Source organism: Perognathus longimembris, chromosome 10, assembly GCF_023159225.1.
Source record: "Perognathus longimembris pacificus isolate PPM17 chromosome 10, ASM2315922v1, whole genome shotgun sequence".
Lineage (NCBI taxonomy): Eukaryota > Metazoa > Chordata > Mammalia > Rodentia > Heteromyidae > Perognathus > Perognathus longimembris.
Window position 1 is genome coordinate 32,049,303 of NC_063170.1, and position 20,182 is coordinate 32,069,484.

At 50.6% G+C, this 20,182-nt stretch overlaps 1 protein-coding gene across 5 annotated transcripts in view; it reads left to right on the plus strand.

Annotated features, from left to right (window-relative positions):
• Positions 1–20,182, plus strand: part of Arhgef40 (Rho guanine nucleotide exchange factor 40) — a 20,506-nt gene continuing 324 nt past the window's right edge. The window contains exons 1-24 of one of the 5 annotated variants that reach the window (XM_048355726.1): positions 1,127–2,120; positions 2,740–2,937; positions 3,505–4,744; positions 4,848–5,006; positions 5,139–5,259; positions 6,010–6,106; positions 6,209–6,289; positions 6,418–6,534; positions 8,043–8,138; positions 8,228–8,343; positions 8,828–8,954; positions 10,814–10,936; positions 11,020–11,163; positions 12,223–12,833; positions 12,961–13,195; positions 13,462–13,548; positions 14,186–14,401; positions 15,020–15,190; positions 16,901–17,078; positions 17,905–18,009; positions 18,221–18,364; positions 18,863–18,993; positions 19,237–19,283; positions 19,396–20,084. In XM_048355726.1, the coding sequence (XP_048211683.1) occupies positions 2,073–2,120; positions 2,740–2,937; positions 3,505–4,744; positions 4,848–5,006; positions 5,139–5,259; positions 6,010–6,106; positions 6,209–6,289; positions 6,418–6,534; positions 8,043–8,138; positions 8,228–8,343; positions 8,828–8,954; positions 10,814–10,936; positions 11,020–11,163; positions 12,223–12,833; positions 12,961–13,195; positions 13,462–13,548; positions 14,186–14,401; positions 15,020–15,190; positions 16,901–17,078; positions 17,905–18,009; positions 18,221–18,364; positions 18,863–18,993; positions 19,237–19,278 (4,587 nt within the window). In that variant the 5' untranslated portion in view covers positions 1,127–2,072 and the 3' untranslated portion in view covers positions 19,279–19,283; positions 19,396–20,084. Of the gene's footprint in view, positions 247–1,126; positions 2,121–2,739; positions 2,938–3,504; positions 4,745–4,847; positions 5,007–5,138; positions 5,260–6,009; positions 6,107–6,208; positions 6,290–6,417; positions 6,535–8,042; positions 8,139–8,227; positions 8,344–8,827; positions 8,955–10,813; positions 10,937–11,019; positions 11,164–12,222; positions 12,834–12,960; positions 13,196–13,461; positions 13,549–14,185; positions 14,402–15,019; positions 15,191–16,900; positions 17,079–17,904; positions 18,010–18,220; positions 18,365–18,862; positions 18,994–19,236; positions 20,085–20,182 lie in introns of those variants that run through there. The other 4 variants (XM_048355728.1, XM_048355727.1, XM_048355725.1 and 1 more) reach the window with 4 other exon arrangements.

The following is a 20,182-nucleotide window of genomic DNA, read 5'->3' on the forward strand; positions in this document are numbered from 1 at the left end:
GGAGCCGTGAGAGGCTCTGCCTGCCAGAGGGGTCCGGGCCAGGGGTCCCGCGCGGCGGCGCGGGCGGCCGTCTCGGCCCTCCCTGGCGGGGCCCCGCGGCCGGGGAGCGGGAGCGGCCGAGCCGCCGCCGGGGCCGGCGCTGTCCCCCAGCCAGACCCCGCGAGCCCGAGCGGCAGGAGGGAGGCGGCGGCGCGCCCCGCCCCGCCCGCCCGAGCCAGCGTCCGACGCGGCCGGCGCCGAGCCATGGTGAGTCTCGCGTCGCACCCCGGTGTCCCCTCGGCCTCGGGCGACCGCTTCGGGCCTGCAGCCCCAGCCTCGTGTCCCCTGCGCCCTCCTTGCATGTCCAGCGCTCCCGGGACCCCTCCCCGCTCGGTTCCCTCGTCCCGTGGACCGGCCGGCGACCTCGCGGTCCGCACCGGGCAAGGCCCTCTGCCTCCCTCCGCCCCTCCCCGCCCCCTGAGGGTCTCACCCAGCCCTCACGCCTCCCCCACCTGCCCCGTCCCCTCCCGGCTTTGCTTCTGGACCTTCTCCCCTCCCCCCTCCCGAGCCCCCTGTCCTCGGGGGACCCCTGCGGAACGTCCTCGCGGCTCCCCTGGAACGGGCACTGCCTCGGGTCATGAGAACTGACCTGCCACAACCACCATTTTCCATCTGTCCCCAGCCCGGTGAGGCGGGCCCACCCATCCTGCCCGGGCCAGGGCCTGGGGCAGGGCCGAAGAGGGAAATTCCCGTGGAGAAAAAGGGGCTGCTAATGAGAAAGGGGGGTGGGGGCGTGATGCTGCCAGAGCAGATCAGAGATTGGGGGGGGGGGTTCCCCAGACCCCCCAGCCTAGCGCCGCAGGGAATAGAAGTGCTGTCTCCTACTGCAGAATGGACAGGAGCTCCCAGGCCCCCTGGAGCGGCAACTTGGGGCACTGAAAGCCCCTACATCAACAGGAACAAACATTTTACTGTAAACTTTTCAGTTCAGAAGTGCTCCTGAAGAAACATTGCAAGGGTGGGCACTTCCAGGGAGAGCGCCCACTGCAATGGGGCACAGCCAAGGGGGGTGCTCACTGCATAATGAAGGAGGGGGAAAGGCCCTGCCAGGGGTGCTTACTGCCGGAGTGGAAGAGGGGCGGGAACACAAACGGGGGCTGCTCCGCTGTTGAGCCTAGGAAAGCTGATTCAGTCTCTGGTCTCTGGCTCTGGCGAACTGGAGGCTTGGCCTCTGAGCTCCAAGCCTGCCGTCGTCTGCTCCAAACCCCTCCTCCTCTCCTGCCGCTGCCGTTTCCTGTGGCTGAGACTCTGGCCCAACCATGAGCTCACCGCCCCTAATGGGTTGCAGCTGCCTCACTGCTCAACCCCAACTCCCCCTTCCTCCCCTCGTAGCTGAGGCCCACTTAGCCTCATCCCTGCCTGTCTCCTCCCTAACACCGCCCACCCCCACGCGCACAGTGCCGACGGGGTCCTGGAAACACTAAGGGTCTGTTTTACTCGCCCACACACCTTGGGGCCTGGTCTGGGCGCTTATGCATTGAATGTCTGACTCAGGAGGGGTTGCCCTAGCTTCTTAGGCTGCTGGGACACGCTAGCTACTCTGACTGGAGGGACTTAGGGGTAAAATATGCAGTTTTGTCTGGAGGCCAGAGCAAGGCATGTGGGCAGTGATGGGGGTGGGTAGAGAGCTAGGTAAATACTGCCATGACTACCACTTTTCCAATGAACTTCAAAGTCTGTCTTGAAAGAGAGAATGAAGCAAAGAAATAGCCCAAGGGGGTGTTGTTTTGAGTGTGAGATGGTGAAAGATGTCACATTGATTCACTTGAAGGGGGCCAATCTGTGTGAAGCTGGGTGAGTCCTTTGAGCTCATCTGGTGGCTCCAGGTCTAAGTTGGCAGAGAGAGGGCCCACTGGAATTAGAAAAAGCTGGAATGCATACCAACAAGGCCTCCTCCTCCCTTTTCCAATGTTCCTTTTGTGCCTTTTTCCTCTTTTAAATGCCCCCACCCAGTTCTTTGTAACTCAATCCCACAGACTCTAGAAATGGATGATAGCTTGAGAGCCATTCTGGAGAGAAGAGTACTATAAAGAATGCCAGTCCCCCTGTCCTTCTTCCCACCCATGTTTGTGGGTATAGAGGTCTGGATGGGTACCCTAGGAAAAACAATTTACAGGATGGATCTGTGGAAGACTTCTTATCAACTCAGTCCCCTGATGGTCCTGGAGACTATGTTTTGTCTCCTGAGGAGTCCCTATGCAGTCACCAGGAGCCATGAACAACAAGGCATCCCCAAGAAATTCTCCCTGAATCCCCAAAACCAAGGTCTCAGATTTTTTTTGTTTTGTTTTGTTTTTGTTGCCAGTCCTGGGGCTTGAACTCAGGGCCTGAGCACTGTCCCTGGCTTCTTTTTGCTCAAGGCTAGCACTCAGTGACTTGAGCCATAGCGCCACTTCTGGCTTTTTCTATATATGTGGTGCTAAGGAATCAAACCCAGGGCTTCATGTATACGAGACGAGCACTTTACCACTAGGCCATATTCCCAGCCAGGTCTCAGATTTTAATAAGCATGAAGCCCTGGTAGGTCTGCATACTCTGAGGCCCAGCCCTACCCCCATCCTGGCTCATCCCACCAGCATTTCCTGAGTGCCCACTCAGGGGACCCTGGGGATACTGCTGCCTTCCCCAATCAGTGCAGCCCCCAAGGAGATAAGCTTGGGTGATCTACAGAGATCTGTAGCCTGCTCTTGTCTCTCCCAGGAGCCTGAGCCCGTGGAGGACTGTGTGCAGAGCACACTTGCTGCCTTGTACCCACCCTTTGAAGCCACAGCCCCAACCCTGCTGGGCCAGGTGTTCCAGGTGGTGGAGAGAACTTACCGGGAGGATGCATTGAGATACACACTGGATTTCCTGGTGCCAGCCAAGCACCTGCTTGCCAAGGTCCAGCAGGAAGCCTGTGTGAGTGGCTATGTATCTTTGTTTTGCCTCTCCTAAGATCCATTGACCCACTCTAGATTTGCCAGGGCTACAGTGATCCCAAAGTGTCATTTTCTGAACTCCCACACACATTGGCCCTCACAGGTACTGCCTTCTCAGACTGATATAGACATATTCATTAATCTTCTCCAAGTATTGACCCCTAACAAAAAAGATCTTGACCTTCCAGAACCAATTCTAGACATTTCTCCCTCATTAGGAATTCCTGAAGATGCTAACTCCCTCAGACATGACTCAGCAGAGCTCCTTTGCTTTTATACACATAAAGACTAAGAGTCATCAATTCCTCCAAGCCAGTGGCATCTGCTGATCAGACCTTTGTAATGATGGGCTCATACCTCCCCCATATAGAACTGGCTCCCTAGAGAAGCATCCTACCCCAGAGGACTAGTTCCAATCCCCACATAAACCCTAGTTTCCCTCCTTGCCCCATTAGACCAGGCCTGCCCAGAGTGGCCCCATTTTCACTGCCTCTCCTGATGGTTTCTTCAGCAGAGGCCTGAGTGCAGCCCTTACCTCTTTCCCCAGGCCCAGTACAGTGGATTCCTCTTCTTCCATGAGGGCTGGCCCCTCTGCCTGCATGAGCAGGTGGTGGTACAGCTAGCAGCCTTGCCCTGGCAGCTGCTGCGCCCAGGAGATTTCTACCTGCAGGTAGTACCTTCAGCAGTCCAAGCACCTCGGCTGGCACTCAAATGCCTGGCCCCAGGGGGCGGAAGGGTGCAGGAGTTGCCTGTGCCCAATGAGGCTTGTGCCTACTTGTTCACACCTGAGTGGCTACAAGGCATCAACAAGGACCGGCCAACAGGTCGCCTCAGCACTTGTCTACTCTCTGCACCATCTGGAATCCAGCGGCTGCCCTGGGCTGAGCTCATCTGTCCACGGTTTGTACACAAAGAAGGCCTCATGGTTGGGCATCAGCCAAGCACACTGCCCCCAGAACTGTCATCTGACCCCCCAGAGCTTCCCAGCCCTCCACTCTCTGAGGAGGTGCTAGGTACCCGGAGTCCTGGGGATGGGCATAATGCTCCTGCAGAAGGCCCAGAGGGTGAGTATGTGGAGCTGTTGGAGGTGACGCTGCCTGCAAGGGGGATCTCTACAGATGCTGAGGGCTCTTCAGGTCTCTCCAGGACACGGACAGTACCCCCTCGCAGGAATGCTGGGGGAAAGGGCCGGCACCGGCGACATCGGGCATGGATGCACCAGAAGGGCCTGGGGCCTCGGGACCAGGATGGGACACGACCACCTGGTGAGGGGAGCAGCACTCGAGCCTCCCCTGGGTCTCCCCAAGGATCTGAGACTGTGCCAGAGGCAATAGTCCTGGAAGGATCTGAGGCCCCAGCAGAGAACTTGGAAGAAACATCTGAATCTTGCCCCCTTCGGCTAGGGGAGGCTGGAGGAGGAGGCCTGGGGACTGAAGGACCACCTGGTACCCCTCGAAGAACAGGGAAGGGAAACAGGAGAAAAAAGCGAGCTGCAGGCAGAGGGGCTGTTAGCCAAGGAGGAGACAATGGCCCTCTCAGCCCTGGAGACAAGGAAGAGACCAGATACCAGGAAACTCTTCTCAATCTGCCCTCACCAAATGAACACAAGCTTCCAGAATGTGGTCTGGTTAAGGAGGATGAAGGCTTGAGGAAATTGGAATCTGTGCCAATAGAGGAACTCACACCAGCAGATAAAAAAGAAAATAGGCCCCCAGAAGACAGTGAGCCTACAGAAGATGGTGCCTTAGAGACAGAGCAAGAGGACATGAGCCTGGTACATACGGCAGGTAAGATGAAACTGAGGCCCAGGGGGCAAGAGTGGGCCTAGGGATGGGTAGAGAAGTGGGATTAGGCTGTGAGCAGGCTGTAGCTCTGCCTGTATCTGTATAGGATCCATAAGTCCAGAGGAGTTCCTGTCTGAACCTCCAACACAGACCCTGGAAACTGGGCAGGAAGTAAAAGGGGAGAGCACTCCAGAAGAGGCCACCATCTCTGATGACCCTGATGTAGCTTGGGATTTGATGGCATCTGGATTCTTCGTCCTGACTGGTCAGTGGGCAAAGGGAAAGGAACTGGGGGAGAGATAAACAGTCGAGGAGAGTTTGGGAGAGAGGAATGAAGAGAAGGAAGGAGGGAGGGAGCCAAAGATTACTCCCAGCCTTGGCCATTTTGTGTCTTCAGGTGGGGTAGACCACTGTGGGCGAGCTCTACTGACCATTACCCCTCCGTGCCCTCCTGAGGAGTCCCCAGCCTCTCAAGACACTCTGAGCTCTGCTCTTCATTACCTGCACTCATTGCTCAGGTAACTGTGGTGTCTCAGGGAACTCAGGTAACCATGGTGTCTCCATCCCGTGGAACTTCCAGAATCCTGAAGACCTGACCTCAGGGCATGGACCCTCTGCCTCAAGGACACAACTTCAAACTGTTCACCCCTAACCTTATTAATTTTTAGGATATTTTCACTAATTCCCAAAATTAACATTACTGAGTTTCAATATCTTCAGACATTACTTAGATTATCAGGGGATTGTTTCATTCATTGGACAAATACTTATTGAGCTCCAAGTTACCTATTCAGCACCATGCTACAGATGGATATTCAATTCATACTACTCCAGAACACAATTCTTTCTAGACTTTTATTCCTTGACCCAGCAGCCGTGCAAATATAGCTTCCCAATTGCCAGGTCAATTACCACCTGTTAGACACACATCAGAGTTTGGTCCTTTTCCCATTGCTTCCCAAATGTACTGGGCACGACTGAACAATTCAACTTTTCTTTTTTCTTTTGGCCAGTCCTGGGCCTTGAACTCAGGGCCTGAGCACTGTCCCTGGCTTCCTTTTGCTCAAGGCTAGCACTCTGCCACTTGAGCCACAGCGCCACTTCTGGCCGTTTTCTGTATATGTGGTGCTGGGGAATTGAACCCAGGGCCTCATGTATAGGAGGCAAGCGCTCTTGCCACTAGGCCATATCCCCAGCCCAACAATTCAACTTTTCTTAAAGATGGTTAACACTAAGTCAGAGTATGTGCCTCTGCTTTGCCTCCACAGGCCTGATCTGCAGGTATTGGGGCTGTCCATTCTGTTGGACCTTCGCAGGGCACCCCCACTCCCTCCTGCACTCATTTCCATCCTGAATCAACTTCAGGTAACCAACCCTTTGAGGAAGGCACTTCCTCTAGATCTTAACTTCCTTAGCCTTTCTAGGTCACCCAGGTGCCTACAGTGTAGGGTTCTTCTCTCTCTTCAGGACTCAGGAGACCCTCCCCTTATTCAGCGGCTACTAATTCTCACCCAGGATGCCCTTCAGACTGAACTCTGTGGATTTCAGGTTTGAGCCATTCACTCGGACCTAGTGTTCTATCAGTAGTGGAGAGAGAAGGTGCTGGTGGGAGGGCCAAGCCAGTCTATGGCTCCCTGAGGGCCCAGGTAGAATTCTTTGCCTTCACTTGTCTATAGGGTGCTGAGTTGCTTTCAGAGAATGAATTGAAAAGAGTGGCCAAGCCAGAGGAATTGCAATGGGACCTAGGAGGTCACAGGGACCCCTCCCCAAGCCACTGGGTAGAGGTACATCAGGTAAGTTCCTTTTATCATTGAAGACCCTGGAAGCTAGGGATGGCCCAGCTAGAAAAGGACATTCTAGAATGACCTAGAATGAGGACGTTCTAGGTTAAGTTGCAGACCCAAGACACAACCAGAGGTTGGAAAGAAGTGCTTTGCAGAGCTAGGTGGTGGTGGCTCACACCTGTAATCCTATTGAGGATGCTGAGATCTGTTGTTTGAAGTTCAAAGCCAGCCCAGATATACTTTATTTCCAGTGAGACTCATCTCCAATTAACCAGAAAAAAAAAGCTGGAAGTAGACTTGTGGCTCAAGTGGTAGAAAGCCAGCCTTGAGTGAAAAAGCTAAGGGACAGCACCCTGAACCTAAGTTAAAGCCTCGTTATCAGAACAGAGAGAGAGAGAGAGAGGGAGGGAGTGAGGGAGGGAAAGGAAGGAAGGAAGGAAGGAAGGAAGGAAGGAAGGAAGGAAAAGAAAAGAGAAGAAAGAACAGAAAGAGAGAAAGAAAAGTACTTTCCATCTCTCTCAGCACCAAAAGTTTTTATTACAAACTATTAGAGCTGTTGGAAAGATGAGAGGAGCATGTTAACTTCTTTATATAGCATTAAGTAATCTGTGATTTTTTTATGATGAAGTCTGGGTTTCTGGAAAGTGCTGCGAGTTGAAAGGTTAGTTTTTGTTCCATGTGGCCTTGAACAGGTTACTTTTTTCTCGCTTTTGGAGATGGAGCCCTTTTCTGTACCTGCTCCCTATACCCATATCTAGGCCTTAGGATTCCCAACCACAAAGTCCATCAACCCTGCTGATCTATCTCTAAAGGTTCTTCCTGCTCTTATCTTTTTTTTTTTTTTTTTTTTTTTGGCCAGTCCTAGGCCGTGAACTCAGGGCCTGAGCACTGTCCCTGGCTTCTTTTTTGCTCAAGGCTAGCACTCTGCCACTTGAGCCACAGCGCCACTTCTGGCCATTTTCTGTATATGTGGTGCTGAGGAATCAAACCCAGGGCCTCATATATAGGAGGCAAGCACTCTTGCCACTAGGCCATATACCCAGCCCCCCTGCTCTTATCTTTTATGGGCCTTAAGTGCTGTGAGTATTCCAAAAGAGAGGAATAAACATGAGCTGAGCTGAGCATGAGTGGGAGTCTGTATAGCTCAATCTATAAGTTGTGTGACAAAAGGAATATGGGTCTCAAAGAGGCAGAAAAGAAGATTTGGAAGGGTAAAGACCCAATACAGGCAAAGGAAATGGAAACGCACATTTACTAAGCTATACAATGTGCCTGCCAGGTGCTAGGCTGGTATCATTGCTTTAAAACTCACAAAATCCCCTCTTAACTCAATTTTACAGCTGGGGAAAATGAGATTTAGAGTTTGTGGACCTGCTAAGAGTCAGATAATTAGTAAGCAACACAGTTTGGTAGTGCACCCAGCATGAGTCTCCAGGACTGCTCAGCACATACACTAAGGCTTAGGTTCCTTGTCCTGAGTCCTCACATTCAACTCCATTCCTGCCTATGGGTTTCAGGAAGTGGCGAGGCTATGTATGCTGTGTCAAGGTGTGCTGAGTTCTGTACGACAGGCAATTGAGGAGCTGGAGGGAAAAGCGGAGCTAGAGGGAGAGGTAAGAAAACATGGGACAGAGGGGTGTTAGGTATTGGGCTGGTGGGAGCTGTCTCTAGTGGACCCTAATCTATCATTCCCTGTCCCCAGGAGGTAGTGGGAATGCCTGAGCCCCTGAAGAAGGTACTAGCAGATCCTCGGCTGACAGCTTTACAGAGGGATGGAGGAGCCATCCTGATGAGACTTCGCTCCACCCACAGCAGCAAGTATGAAAGCTGGGTGTGCAGAAGTATATATAGGAGGGTGAGATAACAAGCCCAAGGTGGAACAGCCACTGGCAAATCTGAGCTGTCAGATCATTTTTACTGTATATGTGTCTGGGAAAAATGTGCTTTTGCCCTTACAACCTTTAAAATATCCCTGTGTACTAGCTGTCATTCTAAGGATTTTCAGGTACTGGTGGCTCATGCCTATAATCCTAGCTACTCAGGAAGCTGAGATCTGAGGATCCTTGTTCAAAGCTAGCCTGAGCAGAAAAGTCCAGACTTAAGTTCCAATTAATTATCAAAAAGCCCAAAGTGGAGGTGTGGCTCGAGTAGTAGAGTGCCAGCCTTGAATGAAAAAAGAGACAATACCCTTTCCCTAAATTCAAACCTCAATACTTGCACAAAAAATAAGTAAACAGATAGATAGATAGGAATCCAGGGGCTTGACAAGGGCAGGGGCTCATTCTAGTCTCTCCTTCTCTAGGGTGGAGGGCCCAGGTCCAGCCACATTATACCAGGAAGTGGATGAAGCCATCCACCAGCTTGTGCGCCTCTCCAACCTTCATGTGCAGCAACAAGAGCAACAGCAACGCCGGCACCGACTCCAACAGGTGAGAGCCCATAGTCCTCATACTGGATCCTGAGAGCCTCTGGTACTCCCTTCTCTGCCAAAGCTAGATGAATGTCTAGGTGAATGCCCATCTCTCCTCATCTTTCCTAGAGCTTGGTCATAGTAAGTATGAAACTCAGCAAAGGGCTGGAGCAGCTCAGCACCAGTGAAAAAGAAAAGCTAGATGTCCCCTCTGTGTGTGATCTGGGATCCTCAGAGATGCTCATTATCCAAGGGATCCTGGAAAAAGCTGACTGAAGTGTTTACCTCATAAGCCTAAAGATAACAAGTACTGACACTTTTTTGTGCTGGTTCTGGGTCTTGAACTCAGGGCCTGGACACTGTCCCTGAGCTTTTTGTGCTCTACCACTTGAATCACATCTCCAATTCTGGCTTTTTTCTAGTTAACTGGAGGTAAGAGTCTCACAGACTTGCCTGCCTGGTTGGCTTTAAAACAAAATCCTCAGCCCCTAGCCTCCTGAGTAGCTAGGATTACAGGTGTGAGCTTGCCATCAGTTGTCAGCTATTCCTACTACCTCAACTCCTTATGCAGTGGCATCACCAATAGAGACTAGAAAGGCCCTGCCTTTCCTCTACCTTGGTAGGAAAAGGCATTTCAAGGTCTAAAAGCAACCACTGGACCTCTAATGGGAAGATTTGTGAACAAGACTGGCTTCTCTTAACCTTAAATATTCTTTTCTGGGATTAAGAACCCCATAGAGATTTGTTCTTTTCCCTACTATGTGGGGTGGAGTGAGCTTTGAAATCTGGTTATTGCTCCTTACTCCTAAGCATGATATGGAGTGTGCCTCACAGATGCCTATGTGGGAAGGGTCACCTCAGGGTCATTTTTTTCCTAGGATTACTGCACACCCGCATCCTCTATTCCAACATCCAAGAAGCCATCTCCTACTGTTTGTTTGTCTAGCTGTCCTTCTCTGCTTTTTTTTTTCATTCTTGTATTTATTTCTTTATTTGCTCAATAAGTCTTTATGTGGGGGCTTGCTATATAAATCCTGTTTGAAAACAGGTTTGGAAGTGAAAGGATGGAGCTTGAGTTCTAACTAAGACATTGACAACTTAGGAAGCTTCTCTGAGTTTTCAAGTCTACAGAATGAAGATGATAACAATTGATGTACAAGAGAGTTAGGATGATGATGAATTTATCAAAGAACTCTAAAAGTGGTTATTGTTAGCACTAGCTATTAGGGACATTCTCAGGCTTCATCTTCAGGCTATGCTACCATAGCTTCCCTCTTTTTTTTTCTGAGGAAAAACTTATCCTCTCTTTTTGGTCAAACATCTCAAAGCAAGCATGAGACTTCCTAATGGCAACATAACAGGCAGCCAGATCCTGATATATGTTCACATATAGAGCTACTGTCTGGGCCATGGACCGATCTCCAGGCCTGGGACCCAGGACACTGCCCACATCAAAGCGCAGAGTGAGTGAAATTTCTACTGCTTCTAATTGCCTAGAGGAGCTTCCCTCCTGCCTTTGAGTCATATCAGTTTTTTATCTGTTCACCTACTCTCAGTGCTTCATGTGGCATTTTATTAAAGGGGTTTTTGTTGTTTTGTTTCTAATAGTAGGATTTGAACTAAGGGCCATGTGCTTGCTAGGCAGATGCTTTGCCACTTGAGCAAGGTCCCCTGTACTACTAAAGACTTCTTACCTGGTGTCTCACTAAGTGCTGTGAAAACTGCTACCACTCACTGTTATCAATTCTATGTTGCTGATGAAACAAAATAGCTCACTTCAGTTCTATAGGTCATGGAACTGGAGCTGGTGCTCCACCTTTCTACTTCATAGCCTTCTTTTCCCTCATGGTCCCTGCTGTACCACCCCATCTGCCTCAGGTGCTACAATGGCTCTCAGGCCCAGGGGAGGAGCAGCTGGCTAGCTTTGCTGTGCCTGGTGACTCCCTGTCTGCCTTGCAAGAGAAAGAGCTTCAATTCCGGGCTTTCAACACTGAGGTTCAGGTGAGTAAGAAGAAAGTTGTGGGGCAATCAGCAGAGAGAAAGAGAAAGAGAGAACTAGACCTGAGCATGCCTCCCTTTTCCAGGAACGCCTGGCCCAGGCCCGGGAGGCCTTGGATCTGGAGGAGGACACTACTTCTCAGAAGGTTCTAGATGTCTTTGAACAGCGCTTGGAGCAGATGGAAAGTGGCCTCCATCGGGCCCTGAGGCTTCAGCGCTTCTTCCAACAGGTGTGTGAGTACAGAGCATCTTCCTGTGCCCACCATCACCTCTCTTCAGCCTGAAGATGCTGATCTGGTACTGGTTAAGAGCAACAGGCTAGGTATGGTGGCACATGTATAATCCTAGATACTCAGGAGGCAGAGGCAGCAGGATCCTGAATTCAAGATCAACCTAAGCAAAAAAGTTTTGAGGCACAGACTTGGATATAAAGTAAAAAGCCAAGCACAAGTGACTCATGCCTGCTGCTCAGGAGGTTGAGACCTAGAGGACTGAGATTCAAAGTCAGCCTGGGTAGAAAAGTCTTTGAGAACCAGGCGCTGGTGGTTCATGCCTGTAATCCTAGCTACTCAGGAGGCTGAGATCTAAGGATTGTGGTTCAAAGCCCATGAAACTCTTATCTCCAGTTAACCACCAGAAAACAGGAAGTAGCGCTGTGGCTCAAGTGGTAGAGCACTAGCCTTGAGCTGAAGAGCTCAGAGACAGCACCCAGGCTCTGAGTTCAAGCCCCACAACCGACAAAAAAAAAAGAAAGAAAAGAAAAAAGTCTTTGAGACTCCATCTTCCATTAATCAGCAAAATGCCAGGTGGAAGCATGGCTGATGTGATAAGAGTGCTAGTTGTAAACAAGAAAGCCAAGTAAGACCAAGGCCCTACGTTCAAGACTTGGTACCAGCTCAATGAACAAACAAGCGAATAAGTAAATAAATAAATGAATAATATAAAAACCCAAAAGACTAGTGGCATGGCTTATGTGGTAGACTGCTTGTCTAACATGTGTGAGATTTTAGGCTCAGTTCCCAATACTATGAAAGAAAGAAAGAGAGAGGAGGGTGGAGAACACAGACTTAGGAATGGATCTTCTCAGCTGTTCCAGGCTCCTCAGTCTCCGTGTCATGATAACATAGCTTGCCTCCAAGAGACATGGTTAGGTAGTGATGCTGGGACAGTGAGAAAACAGAAAGGTGACAGCCATGGGGGAACCATCAGTAAATAAGAACTATTGTGGCATTTGGGACTGGCACAAATTCTCACCCTTTCTCTTATCTCCAACCCCTTTGGCATTGTAGGCACACGAGTGGGTGGATGAGAGCTTCGCTAGACTAGCAGGAGCTGGGCCCAGTCGTGAGTCTGTACTGGCAGCCCTAGCCTTGCGGCGGGCTCCAGAGCCCAGTGCTGGAACCTTCCAGGAGATGCGGTCTCTGGCTTTGGACCTGGGCAGCCCAGCAGCCCTGAGAGAATGGGGTCGTTGCCGAGCCCGCTGCCAAGAGCTGGAAAAAAGGATTCAACAACAGCTGGGAGAAGAGGCCAGTCCTCAGGGCCACCGGCGACAACGGGCAGACAGTGCCAGCAGCACAGGGGGCCAGCAGGGCTCACACAGCCCCTTACCCAGCCTCAGGTCCCTGCTGCTGACTAGCAGCCCTGGGCCACGCGGGGCCCCATCCCATTGCTCCCTGGCCCCCTGTGGGGAAGACTATGAAGATGAGGACCTTGAACTGGCCCCAGAAGCAGACAGCAGACCCGCAAGGGCTGTGCTAATCCGAGGCCTTGAAGTCACCAGTACTGAGGTGGTAGACAGAACATGTTCACCTCGGGAACATGTACTGCTGGGCCGGGCTGGGGGGCCAGATGGTCCTTGGGGAGTAGGCACCCCTCGGATAGAACGCAAACGAAGTATCAGGTGAGAACCCAGCCCAATTGGTTCCCAAAAGGCAAACCCAACTACCCAGTAGTGGGTAGCAGGGCTCCAGCTCAGCAATTCAGTGCCCAGATAACACTTCCACTGCTGCCTCTGGTTCTGTCTGCAGTGCCCAGCAGCGCCTGGTGTCTGAACTGATTGCCTGTGAGCAAGACTATGTGACCACTCTGAGTGAGCCGGTGCTACCCCCGGGGCCTGAGCTGACTCCAGAACTTCGGGGCACCTGGGCTGCTGCCCTGAGTACCCGGGAGAGACTTCGAAGCTTCCACCGCACTCACTTCCTGCGGGAGCTTCAGGGCTGTGCCGCCCACCCCCTGCGCATCGGGGCCTGCTTCCTTCGACATGTGAGTCAACCTCCCCAGTCCTCTCTTCTGTGTTCTGGCCCCTTCCACCCATCCCTCCTCAGTATCGCTGCCCACTTTTCCCTTAAGAGGCACAGCTCTATTCCCTCAAAGTGCTTCCTGGACTTGGCTCTCCACGGGAGACTCTCCTTCCCTCCAGCAGGCTGAGTTCACCCTAGTGACTTGGCTTCTCCTTTGGGCTGCAGTGAGGACAGGTAAGGAGAGGAGGGGCCTCACCAGGATTCCTTACCTCTTCTTTACCTGCACAGGGGGACCAGTTCAGCCTCTATGCCCAGTTCGTGAAGCACCGACACAAACTCGAAAATGGTCTGGCTGTGCTCAGCCCCCCAACCAAGGTAAATTTCTTTTCAACCCTCATGAGAAGAGAGAGAGGCAGAAAAGAGCAGCTAGAGAAGGATAAAACCTACCCCACTTTGAAATCTCTCAGGGTAAAAGCCTTCCTGAACATGCCCAGGAACATCTCCTTTCAATAATCTCCCAACACTATACTGAGAGCCAGGTGAGGCTGGGTTCTTTTTGGGTCCCCACCTATGTGAGACTGGACCAGAATCTTGACTCCTCTGTCCTACTCACTAGGACTCCATGTTAAAAACAATGCTAACATGGCTGGGTACTAGTGGCTCTGGCCTATAATCCTACTCAGGAAACAGATCTGAGGATGGAGGTCCAAAGCCAGCCTGGACAAAAAAGTCCATGGGATCCAGCTCCAGTTAACTACCAAAAAGCTAGAAGTAGAGGTGTGGCTCTAGTGGTAGAGTGTCAGCCTTGAACAAAAAAGCTAAGGGACAGTTCCTAAGCCCTGAGTTTAAGCCCCAGGTACTGACACATGCATGTATGCATGCACACACACACACACACACACACACACACACACACAGAGTGAAAGTGATTTTAGAAGCTAAATGCCAAGGATTGTAAGGGGTTATTGTTTGAGTTCCTGCCTCTCTCCTTAATTCTTGTTCTTCACTTTAGGGCTCCATGGAAAGTGGTCCTAGTTTGCCCCGAGCTCTGCAGCAGCCCCTAGAACAGCTGGCTCGATATGGGAGGCTCTTGGAGGAGCTCCTGCGTGAAGTTGGGCCTGAGCTGAGTTCTGAGCGCCAGGCCCTCAGGGCTGCTGTGCAGTTGCTCCGGGAACAAGAGGCCCGAGGAAGAGATCTGCTAGCTGTGGAGGCAGTGCGAGGCTGTGAGGTAAGGCCCTGGTTCTTGTCACTCCTGCTCCAACAGCCTCACCCTGTGGTCTCAGAAGCTATGCGGTCTGAGGGTCCTGGGCTGATTTTTAATGGACTGGGTAGCCTTCACTAAGTCATTGAATTCAGTTTCCTCATCTGCAAATAAAAGAGCCATATCCTGCTCAACATCCCGTGATCCTTCTATATCTTCTTTGTGCTCTCCTAGTCTGATCCTAATTCTTATCCTTCCCTATCTGCTGTACCCTTCTGCCTGCATCTCAACACCCAACACTTACCTAGTCTTCTGGTTCTTGTGATTCCAGAAGCAGGCTTCCAGAATCCTACTTCCTCTGAGATAGACCCACACTTTGCTGGTTCCCTTTCTGGGGTCCCCAGTATACAAATACCTCCTGGAAGTCTCCTGGCCAATGCACTTCCCATCTTCAGAAGCAGAGCTGGGCTGCTAGACAGGTGTGCTGGGCATGGTGATGGATTCTAGACTGAGGATGACCCTGACTTCCTGATTCTATGTGAGGACCAGTATATTAGGTCCCTTGACCTATAAACCTATTTTGCTCCCTATAAAATACATGAAAAGGACCCCTGGGTCAACAACCTTTCCCTTTCCTTTCCCCAGATAGATCTGAAGGAGCAAGGGCAGCTCTTGCATCGGGACCCATTCACTGTTGTTTGTGGCCGGAAGAAATGCCTTCGTCACGTCTTTCTTTTTGAACACCTGCTCCTATTCAGCAAACTCAAAGGCTCTGATGGGGGTTTGGAGACCTTTGTTTACAAGCAGGCTTTTAAGGTACATTACCTAGAGTGAGTATGTGTGCATAGGAGGGTGAGATTCATGCTCTTTTATGAACTCAGAATGCTCTAGAAATTCAACTCCAATCCTGTTTTAGAATCTGCATCATCTAGATAGGCTTTAGCCTGACATCTATCAGCACTGAAGAATGACAGAGCTCCTTATAGCTAGTCTACTCCATGGAGATTTCCTTATAGTTCATGCAGGAGATATTATGAGGCATTTCAAGGCCAAATGCCAGAGGACCTTCCTCATTAAGAACCTTTCAAGTTAGGAGTAGTCCTGGAGTAAGAGAAGAAAGGACACTATGTATACCCTGTCTTGACACAACAACCAAAAAGCTTTAGGCCAGGCACAGGTGGCCCATGCCTATAATCCTAGCTACTTGGGAGGCTGAGGTCTGGAAGTCTGAGATTCAAAGCCAGCCAGACCAAAGGTCATAAGATTCCTTCTCCAAATCCATAGCTGAATGCAGTGATGCATGCCTATCTTCCTACCTACATGGAATGCTGAGATTGGAAGGATCCTAGTTCTAGACCAGAAAAATCTGTGAAAGTCCATCTCAGTGGAAGAATGTGAGCCTAGTAGTGCAGGCCTCCATTCCAGCTACAATGGACAGTCAAAAATAGGCGGATCACAGGCCGAGGATGTACCCCAGCAAGAAAGTGAAACCTTATCTCAAAAATAACCAGTGCCTGGGGCTGGGGATATAGCCTAGTGGCAAGAGTGCTTGCCTTGTATACATGAGGCCCTGGGTTCGATTCCTCAGCACCACATATACAGAAAATGGCCAAAAGTGGCTCAAATGGCAGAGTGCTAGCCTTGAGCAAAAAGAAGCCAGGGACAGTGCTCAGGCCCTGAGTTCACGGCCTAGGACTGGCCAAAAATAAAAAAAAATAATAACCAGTGCCAAATAACATGTACCAAAAATAACCAGTGGATGTGTGGCCTAGCAGGAGAGTGCCTGCTTAGAAAGCTTGAGGCCCTGAGTTCAAAGCCTAGTACCAACAACAACAAAAAAAAGGCAAGCTAGGCGTTGGTGGCTCACCAACACCTTTAATCTTGGATACTCAGGAGGCTGAGATCCTGAGGATCAAGGTTCAAAGCCAGATGAGGCAGGAAAGTCCATGAGACCATTGTCTCCAATTAATCACCAGAAAACCAGAAGTGCCACTGTGGCTCAAGTGGTAGAGCAATAGCCTTGAGCTAAAGAGCTCAGGGACAGTGCCTAGGCTTTGAGTTCAAGCCCTATGACTGATGCCAAAAACAAAGGCAGGCCTTGCTTTAGGGAAGCAGCCATTTGATCAACCCTAGCAATCTGTGGGCCTATGGTCCTATGGTCAAGTAGTATGGAGTTATTCTTAAGGTTTCTGAACTCTGTCCTCCCATACTAGCTCCAGCTATTCAATAGAAAGTAGTAGTATAGGGGGAAAAGGCCTATGTTTGGAATACCAGACATGGGTTTGAATCTTCAGTCTCTTAATAATTTTTCAGCTCTTGGGCAAGTTTTTTCATATCTCTAAGCCTCTTTTCCTCTTTCTGTAAATTATGTTCTTAAGAAGATTACATGTAGAGCACTTAGTACCTCACAGGTGTTCAAATTATGGAACATCTATCTGCCAGATGCCAGGCTATGCAAGGTACTTGCCCATAGGCTACCATGTAGCCAAGACTCCTGCCTTCACCATCCCCTATGCTCTTCCTCAGACTGCTGACATGGGGCTGACAGAAAACATTGGGGAAAGTGGACTGTGTTTTGAGCTGTGGTTTCGGCGGCGGCGTGCACGAGAGGCATACACTCTGCAAGCAACCTCACCAGAGATCAAACTCAAGTGGACAAGTTCTATTGCCCAGCTGCTATGGAGACAGGCAGCCCATAACAAGGGTACTGGATAGAGCTGAGGAGGCCATGCTTGCAATCAAGGGCTCTAACAGGAGATTTTGTGGAGAGTATGGGAATTTCTTGGGAAAGCTATGTAGGATGCTTTGTAAACTATAAAGACAGGTAAAAATGTTCTTAATGCCCAAGATAAATGGAATGAGTATTAGAAGAAAAGTTAGGTGAGAAGGACACAATATATGGAATAGAAGAGACAAAGTGGAGGAGGAAGTCAAAGACTACCATCACCATCCATTTTGTGATAGTTCACAGGAAGAAGTAGATCTGCCAGGTGCTGGTGGCTCATACCTGTAATCTTAGCTACTCAGGAGGCTGAGAGGTGAGGATTGTGGTTTGAAGCCAGCCTAGGTAGGAATGTCTTGGAGACTCATCTCCTGTTAGATACCAAAAAACTGGAAATGGAGCTTAGCAAAAAGGCCAAGCAAGAGGCCCTGAGTTCAAGCCCCAGTATCGGCACACACACACACACAAAAAACCTGGGCACTAGTGGCTCATGCCTGTAACCCTAGCTGTTCAGGAGGCTGAGGACTAAAGTTCAAAGCCAGCCAAGGTGAAAAGTCCCTGGAGACTCTTATCTCCAATTAACCTGCAAAAAAGCCAGAAGTAGACGTACAGCTGCAAGTGGCAGAGCACCAACCTTGAGCAAAAAAGCTGAGAATGAGAGGCTCTGAGTTCAAACCCCAGTACTGGAATACAGAAAAAGGAATGAAGGAATATTGAGAGTTGGAAAAGAAAACCAGTCAAGCAATGTGCTGCACCTGAAGCCAGGCATGGGCAGCTAGAGATGGTTAACAGGGTCTCTGTTCTCTAGAGCTCCGAGTGCAGCAGATGGTCTCCATGGGCATTGGGAATAAACCCTTCCTGGACATCAAAGCTCTTGGGGAGCGGACACTGAGCGCCTTGCTTACTGGAAGAGGTGAGGGCCCAGGCACTGGGGGGAGCCCCCAGTCAGACTCCTTGTGCAAGCCAATGGGGCAGTGTGGTGGAAAGTAAGGAAGAGTAATGAGTGGGCATCTTTTTCCAAATCCTGTGGGGCTGACTGGGAGGCCCTCTGTGAGCTGACAGTTGTGTAAGGAGCCAGGAGGGCTCCCCCACAGCAGTACTCCCCCACTCCCCACTCTCTGCAGCTGCCCGCACCCGGGCCTCAGTGGCCGTGTCATCCTTTGAGCATGCTGGCCCCTCCCTTCCGGGTTTCTCGCCGGGAGCCTGCTCCCTGCCTGCTCGCGTCGAGGAGGAGGCCTGGGATCTGGACGTCAAGCAAATTTCCCTGGGTGAGGCACCTCTCAAGGGGTGGCTCCCAACAGCTGGGTCATCATGGTGATGTTCAGGCTGTCTACTGCTGAGCAATTCCTTTATCTAGCCAAGTAGCCCAGTTGCCATGACAACTGTGCACAGCTTCCCCATTGCTAAAAGAGCTTTCCATCTGGTTGCTAGGGTAATGCTTACAGCAGCTTTTTGCTAAGAAGCACTTCCTCTACCTCTAGCTCTCCTTGGATTTCTATGGAAACCGCCTCAGCTTCCTGTTGTATCCTCCTGGTTCATCACTACAATCCTTATAGTTTCCTGTTGCTTCCTCCCTGGTTGCTCTAATGATGCTGCTGACAGTTTCCTGCCTCTTGGTAGGGGGGGGGGGGGTTCTCTTGCAACTGGATTGCTATGTGACTCACAGTTTCCTGTTGCTATGGAGCCTTTTCTTCCCTGATGGAACAGCTTGGTTGTTTAATCTGGAGGGGCTCTATACTCTGCTCTCATCCAAGTTTCTTCTCCAGCCCCAGAAACACTCGACTCTTCTGGAGATGTGTCCCCAGGACCAAGAAGCAGTCCCAGCCTGCAAGGCCCTCACCCTGGGAGCAGCACCCCGACTCTGGCCAGTGGAGGAATCTTAGGGCTATCTCGACAGGTATGTCTCTGCAGGAAGGCTGGGAGTTGGTCACTCTGGGTGGGCTTTCCTGATCATTGGATCCTTTGTAGTGTAGGGGTAATCTTAAACTCCCAGCTAAGGCTTCCGCTTGGCATTTCTCCCTGGCTAAAAGGCATCAGGGTTAGAGGAAAAAAGCAATCTTCAAGATGAAGTGGACTTGGGAGACAGAAGGACATAGTCAGGAGATATGCCTCTCATTCATTTCAGTTTCTCTGCCCTCAGAATCATGCCCGAGCCCTGAGCGACCCCACCACTCCTCTCTGACTGAGGTCAGTATCCCCTTTCTACCTCCAGCAAGTGCCTTCTTTCCTGATCTCTGCTACTCAGCAGTCAGCTTCTTCCCTCTCCCAACCCATCTCCCTCTTCTCTCCTGGCATCTAGAGAAGACCCAGAACTTGGCTGCCACTCCTCCTCTCAGCACGTTTTAGGCTGGGAAGCCAGTGAGACATAATGGAGGACTAGGAGAAGTCTGAATTCTCTCTGCTTCCTGAACAGAGGAGGGTTAAGGACCACAGCACACCCCTGCTACTGCTATCTTATCTCTAGCTCTCCCCTGCTTGGTGCCTTCTGCTGCAACAACAAAGCACATTTGCTAGCTTTCTTTATCCTGGAGGTGTGGAAATCACCCCTCTTGCTGTCCTTTCCCATCCTAGGCACAGCTCTGCTGACAGCCTGTTTCTCTCTCTTCTTATCCCATAACTCTCCCAGAGAAGACTTCAGCTGTCCTTGGAGTTCCTGGTGACTCCATTCTGGGGTGTCTTGGGAAATGGGCCTTATACAAACCATTGAAGGAGTGGGCCAATAACTGCAGACTTTATATATGTAATTACTCTTATTGTACTATTGTTATATTAAATGTATTTACTCATACTCTGCCTCCCAGAAGCCAAAGCAGTCCTCTGAATTACTGTGTTTCTACTAAGTTAAGCACTTCCCCTCAACCATTAACGAGAACACAAAATAAACCCAAGCCGGGAAGGTGGCCATCTACCCCTTAGCGGCCTAATGACTGTGCATGAGCTAGGAGAATGTACCTTCTCCTCAGTGGCTCCAGAAGCTCAATGAAGTTCCTCCTCCCATTCTGTATCTACTTTTTAAAGCAGAGAAATGGTGTAGCACTGTACAGCAGTTCTCCACTGAGGTCCTTGGCTAATAGTTTAAAAACCCA